Source organism: Arvicanthis niloticus, chromosome 4 (genome assembly GCF_011762505.2).
Source record: "Arvicanthis niloticus isolate mArvNil1 chromosome 4, mArvNil1.pat.X, whole genome shotgun sequence".
Classification (NCBI taxonomy): domain Eukaryota; kingdom Metazoa; phylum Chordata; class Mammalia; order Rodentia; family Muridae; genus Arvicanthis; species Arvicanthis niloticus.
This window is the reverse complement of record NC_047661.1, coordinates 81,837,456-81,844,082: the sequence shown is the minus strand read 5'-3', so window position 1 is coordinate 81,844,082 and position 6,627 is coordinate 81,837,456. Positions and strand designations below refer to the sequence as shown.

Below are 6,627 nucleotides of genomic sequence, written 5' to 3'. Positions count from 1 at the left end.
TCCTTTGGCCTTTTCAGGCTGGTATATATACATACACTGCATGCACACACACACATGCACACATACACTCTGTGTATGTAAGAGTTCACACATAGAAATGCTTGCTGGGTTGGCAGTACCTTCTCAGTGTGCCTTTTCAATCCCAGGCTCCGAGAAAAGCTTCTCATTCTGCAGGCACTGAGGACTCCGTAACACTCCCCTATGCCACCTTAGTGCAAAAGCATCCAGAGACAATAACAAGTTTTGTTTTTTTAAGATTTATGTGAGTACACTGTCATTGTCTTCAGACACACCAGAAGAGGGTATCAGGTCCCATTACAGATGGTTGTGAGCCACCACCATGTGGTTGCTGGAAATTGAACTCAGGACCTCTTTTTTTTTTTTTTTTTTTTTTTTTTTTTTTTTTGTTATTTCCCTGTTTTAGGAAGTGGCTGTTACACAACAGAGGAAAAGAGGGAGGGGAGGGCGAGAGAAAGAGAATGCACATGGGGGCACTTCTGCCTACTGGGGTAGGTGTGAAAGTAATGCTTCCCTCTGGCTACAGAATTCAGAGACCAGGTCCCCTTTTGCCCCTTGTCCCTTCCTGCTGCCTCAAGTCTGAATGGTTACTAGGGCTGGCTAGATTTGCCTTACAGGATCCTGATGATGGTGTGAGGGTGGCTGATGGGAGCTGATGGGAAGGTAGGTCAGTGACCACGCCCCTAACTGGTGAGGTCAGATGACAGGTAGCAGCTGACTTCCCCTCTTTATAGGAAGACAGTGCTGGCATTTCTCCCTGAGCTTTCCTTGTGTAAACCCCACAGGAAGTACAGGACATCACTGGGATGACCTATAGTCACCACTCAGCCCTGGGGGGAAAAATCTTGTATGTTCAGTGTTCAACATCATGCAGAAAACAGAAGCTGGTCCCCAAACATTACAGAAACATTTGTGATCTCTTCAGGATGTTTCCACAGTGGGAGGAATAGTTACTGCTCCATTTCAGCAGCAGGGTACCTGGGGGAAAGGTTGCCAGGGACTCAGCAGAACTGACGGACCAACCAAGGTAGATGAGCAGGAGCATGGGAAGGAGCAGCCTCTGGTCAGATTTTTCTTCTTGGAGTCCAGTGTGGAGGATAAAGGACATGACTAGCAAACAGAGTGAATAGAGGTAGCAACACCTCCCCTGTGGGCCCACACCTGGGCAAGGGAGACAGGAGCTGCAGGACCTGGGGAGAGAGAAGGTGGCAGGGTCAGAGGGACAGTCAAGGAACAGGCAGTGGGGCTGCTGGGTGGGCAGTTAGTTCCTGATGTTGAACCTCATTATCTCATGCCTGGGTCAGGGCCAACGCCAACACCGTGAAGGGCGTGGGGAAGAAAAAAATGGAGAACCTGCTTCAGTGTTATTATCTGTGGATCCCCAGCTGAGTTGGTGGGATGGCTCTGCAGTCATCTCTTAATAGACAACTGATGGTGAACAATGGTCACCTCTGGGGCTCTGTAAACATGGATGTAGCTGAAGCTCCTAAGGTGGTAAAGGAGAGACGTGGACACTTCCAGGAAGCCTGTCCTACCCTGGGCACTCTTTCAAGTCAGCTGCAGGGGAGGGGTTGTCATGGCTTTCATAGAGAAGGGCCCTCCTTCCTCCTGATGGAGCTCTGGGGCGCTCACCATATCTCAGGTTATTCACTGGAGTCCATCAGTTCAAGTAACATGTCCTCCACGTCTCTGAACTGAGGGTGGAGAAGGAGAGAGACAAAGGAGTGGTCAGACCAGCCCTGAGAATTCCCCTTTCATTTTGGCTCAGCTTTCCTCAGCCTGGGTTAGTACTGGGACTTGAGGTGAGGTGGCTAGCCCTCTCAATTGGTCTCAGTCAGTGACTACCACAGAGGGTTCCTTGTGCCAAGGGGTTTGGCTAAGACCTCAGATGATGGCTTCTTCTATCTCTCTAACTCTTAAAATCTGCAGTTAGTTCCCCTTCTATTAGCTTCTGGTGCCAGGGTGGAGGGAATATAGAGCTAGCCCAAACTAAGACCAGAGACCAGGATCGCCCAAGGTTACCCACTCAGTCCCTGGGGTAAGCTGTGCTTGCCTTGATATGGTACAGTATCTGCCAGAACATGGAATTACAGCTTCGGTACCTTTCCTCAGGGTACAGTTGCCACATTAAAGGAAGCTCATAAGGCACCAGCTGACTAGAGGTCATAGAATCCCCCAAGGGGACATCTTCCTGGCGCATGATCACCTGGAATTTTCTGTCACTCTGCAGAGAAGAACAGAACACAACCTTTGCCTCCTGACCACTGTCAGGCCCCTCCGAGCACAACCACCAGCACCCATTCTGTCACTCAGGAGCCTGGGACTAACCCAACAGCCTGAGCACAGAGACCAGCCCTGGAGCCAACTCCACAGGCTGCACACAATCTCAGGGACTCTGGCTGGGACAGGTCTAGTTATCCTTCAGGGTGTTTTTTTTTTTTTTTTTTCCTGCCAACCTGTTGCTAGGGTAAGCCATGCAGCTCTCCAGCTTGGTCCCAAGTGTGTGTGTGAGAGGGTTGTCCATGCAGAGCAGAGAGAACAACCTCGGGTGTCATTTCTTAGACATTTATCTACTTTTCTTTTGTTTATTTACTTGAGACAATATCTCTTTATTGGCTTGAGATTCATCAAAAATAACACTCCCCCACAACAAAACAACAATAAAAAACAAACAAAAACAAAACCCAACCCAAACCAACCCAACCAAACAAAAAAATGGCTGGTTTGGCTGGTCAGTGAGCTTCAGAGCCGAGTGTAGCTGCTTCCTGAGTGAAGCCTCCCTCGTTACGTCTACCACACTAGCTTTCTCAACTTGAACTTCGGGGATTGAACTTGAGACCTTATACTTACAAGACAAACACTTTACCAAATTTACCCAGCCTTGTCAGGGATCTTTTTATGCACTGTCCTCTTTTAAATGAGGTATCTATCCCTGGACTGGCTGTGGGAACTGTAAATAAAATGCACTGTCTTTTCTATCAGAGGGTTAAATGAGACAAAGGAGGCACCCCTTTAAAGAGGCTGACACGAGGCCCTCGTGCAAAGTCCTTCTTACAACCCAAACTTTTCTAAGTATATAGTGGAGGTTGCAATCTGTTTTCAGAATTGTGCTTCGTGCTTCTCAAGAGTGCAGCTTTGAGTCACTCAACCCCGAAAGCATGTGAGGCTCAACTCTTGACCAATGGGACTCAGGACCCCTCTGGCACAGTGACAAAACCTGCAGAAGTACAACTTTATGTCTTGCTGAAATGCTTTGGACTGTGTGATCATTTTCTTGAGACAAACCCCCTCCCCCCCCCCTCCAATTTCTAACACTTAGAATCTGGTGACAGGCAGCATTTCTCCATCATGGGCATGGCTCATCTGGGCTATGGTAACTGTCTTCAGATGCCAGAGATATGAAAGTCATGGCTGAAATGAGCTGCAGCCACGATGGAAGTAACTGAGATAAAGACAACTCCATGTTTTCCCTGCATGGAGAGAAGCTCTGGGCTCACCTGTGAGCAGTTCCAGGAGCTAAGAAAGTACTTCAAGACAGACCCCAACGCTAAGGAGGAGGAGACTCTGGAGGCCTTGGCTGAAGCACTCAGACAAAAGGATGCATCAGGTACTGGTTCTTCAAGAAGAGGCGTGAGATGATACTCAAGCAGTTGTCTAAGGTCACAGAACTGGAAAGTGTGCTGTCGCCACTGTACATCAAGAGGGACCACCAGGCAGAACCCCAAGGAGTCCGCTCAAAATAACCCTGGACTCCCTGAAGCTTTGGAAGCCTTGAAGAGCCTATCTCTTCTGGGTCCAAAGCAGAGATGGGATGCCACAGGACTTCTGACTTTTCAACTTCCTTGTTGGGGCAGGGGACTGTTGGGATTTACGTCTATGGATGGTATATTAATAATAAAGCTTGCGTTCTTAGAAACTAAAAGAAAAAGTTATGCCTGCTAGACTCCTGACACCTTCTCATGGACAGAGAGAGTCCAAGGCTCACAGAAACCCACAAAGCCTACACTAGAGCATCTCTGCTTCCTTCCTCTGTTCTGTCTCACCGTATCATTCTTGCCTGCCTAGAACTTGCTCTACAGACCAAGTTGGCCTCAGACTTACAGAGCTCCACCTGTCTCTGCCTCCCAAGTGCTGAAATGAAGGGAAAATACCACATAGGCATGGATATGCTATAGAGTGCAACCAGTTCTTGTCCATCATGTACATCCTGGGAATCAAACTCAGGTCATCAGGCTTGGTGGCAAGCACCTTCCCAGCCACCTCACCAGCTCCTGAAAATGAGCTTCATCCACCAATCTGGGATGGAAAAACCAAAACAAAAAAAATCACCGCCTAAACATACAAAACAACCCTCCCACACACAAGCAAAGCCTACAAGATAGCCCAGTTAAGACCTGGTGGGGCCAAGTGGCACAGGCTTGCAGGTGCACTACTGAGTAAGCTGAGGCAGGATCCTAAGTTCAAGGCCTACCTGGGATACAAAGGGAGATTAAGGTCAACCTGAGTAGCTAAGACCAAGTCTCAAAACTGACTCGTACACAGAGCTGGGCTGAGGCTCTGCAGTAGAGTTCTTGTCTGTTATGCACAGAGCCCTGGGTTTGCTCCTCAGCAGTGCAGGGGAAGAGGAAAGCAATTTGACACTCCAAACAAGACCTCAAAAATATGACTTGCAACCACAAACTGAATTTACAGAGACTCCCCCTCCCCACAGTGCAATACAGCACAACCCCCCTCCCCCCATGTCTACTTCTTTTCCCATAGGCTACCCAGTTCCCGACTGCACCACCTTCCCAAGAAGAGGGCCCCTACCACACGCCCTGCAAGCCCTCAGTGCAGACCCCTGCTTGGCCTTTACACTAATCACTCACACGTGTTTAACGAGTGTTTTTTTTTCCCCAGGGTGAGAACAGAACTGTGAAATGATCTGCTGACGAGATCAGTTGAATCTGTTAAGTCAGATTGTGGTACCAGGTGTGTAAGCGCCACCATTCACAGTGAATGTGTCAACAATCTAACCGATGCTAAAAATTATTCTTTTTCCTTATTAACGTGAATGAATGCTTACATGTTTAAAACCCTGGCTTCTTCAGTCATGGGAAATAAAACCCCGCCTTGCAGTTTGCTACCAAGCTCTTGTTCAGACAGTTTCTATCACAGATCTGGAATAGTCTCTGGCTCACGGTGTGGGTGAAAGCTAGTTGTTAACCTGATATTGAAAAGAAATATCCACTCATGCTATCTTCACACATCTGACTTAACGTTTAAAAAAACCAACTAGATATATGTAAAGTTAGCATTGTAAAATGATAACAAGAATGCAGATTTAAGAGCCCAGAATTGTGGCTCCACCATTTGCTAGCGGCGCCCCAAGTCTGCGAGGCTCGCAAGCCCCAACTTTGCAGGAGCGGGGATATTTCCCAGGTCCAGCGTATCATACGATGTCTCAGCAGTTTAATTTTCTTTATAGCTTTCCAAGTGGAACGCTTTTCAATAATTTCTGCCGGAACGTACCTCTAGAAGAGATTTCTTTTGAAAACGTCAACATTCTTTAAGACCCATGCCAAGGCTTCCACGCGCAAGACAAAGTTAAATCTTATTACCAACCGACGTGGATACTACTAGCTACCTTAAAGATACTCCAATTTTATGGTTTAGGAAAGCCTTGTTTCACCTCAAATGATAGTTACACACCCCAGGCAATGTGAGAGGGGCTTGTCTACTGAGCTCGGGGTGCTCCCACCCTTCCGAAGAAGTCGGGCCACAAGGCCCGACTCAAACTACACAGGACCCTCTGTACCTTGGTCTCCTGCTACCAGGGCTCCCAGGCCCAGACAGGGCTCATCCCTGCCGCCCCACCTGCTAGCCCCAAGGCGGTTGGTACCTTGATGACTATGGGCAGCCAGCTTCGACGAAATTCATCCAAGTACACGTGCTTCTCCCAGATCCACAGGCGGTCGGGGTGTGGGGGTCTCTCTGGCCTATACGCTGGCTGGGTAGCCATGGCATCCGGTCGGAGCAAGCAGCAGAAAACTGCAATGCTAGTCCGTGATAAAGCTACATTTGAGCTGTGGAGGATGAGAAACTGGGCTATTTATCACCACCAGCTGTGAGCCTGTGCCCCCTGGAGCGAGGCGGGGCGGGGCGGGGCGGGGCGGGGCAGCGTAGTGTAGGTGGAGCGAACCACAAAGATGGTATGCTGGACTATGAGGTGGACTTCTGGAACAGGGGTAAGGTCTAGGCTTGCAGACCCGACCCCATCAAACCCCCAGGTGATCTTCCTTTTCTCCATGTACACCCGGCCACAGGAAAGGTACCCAGGTCTGTCAGGAAACACTGCCCTATGCTTCCTTTATGGTAAGACCCCAAGGTCCTAATCAGCTACTTTTTGTGACTCTCAAGCCACACCCGATGGCAGGTCACCTAGAGCGAGGTCCATTTACATATCTCCTGGGAAGGGATCAGACACCATCCGGGTTCTCTTTGTCACCTTCAGCCTGTCCTTTTGGGTGTCAGAGGCAGTTTCCTTTGCAAAGTCCAGTCCCCTCCCTCTTCCGCACGTGACTTTTTCCATGGCTCTGATGAGGCTGTGGGCTTCTAATAGGCCTTGCG

The 6,627-nt window shown here is 48.9% G+C and overlaps 1 protein-coding gene across 1 annotated transcript; it reads right to left on the bottom strand.

The window, feature by feature from the left end:
• Positions 1 to 421: 421 nt before the first annotated feature.
• LOC117706514 (T-cell leukemia/lymphoma protein 1A-like) lies at positions 422 to 6,103 on the bottom strand. The gene is given in 4 exon segments (XM_076933463.1): positions 422 to 1,058; positions 1,061 to 1,208; positions 2,072 to 2,242; positions 5,900 to 6,103. Coding segments are annotated over 4 exon segments (516 nt in total). The 5' UTR covers positions 6,020 to 6,103; the 3' UTR covers positions 422 to 981.
• Positions 6,104 to 6,627: the final 524 nt, after the last annotated feature.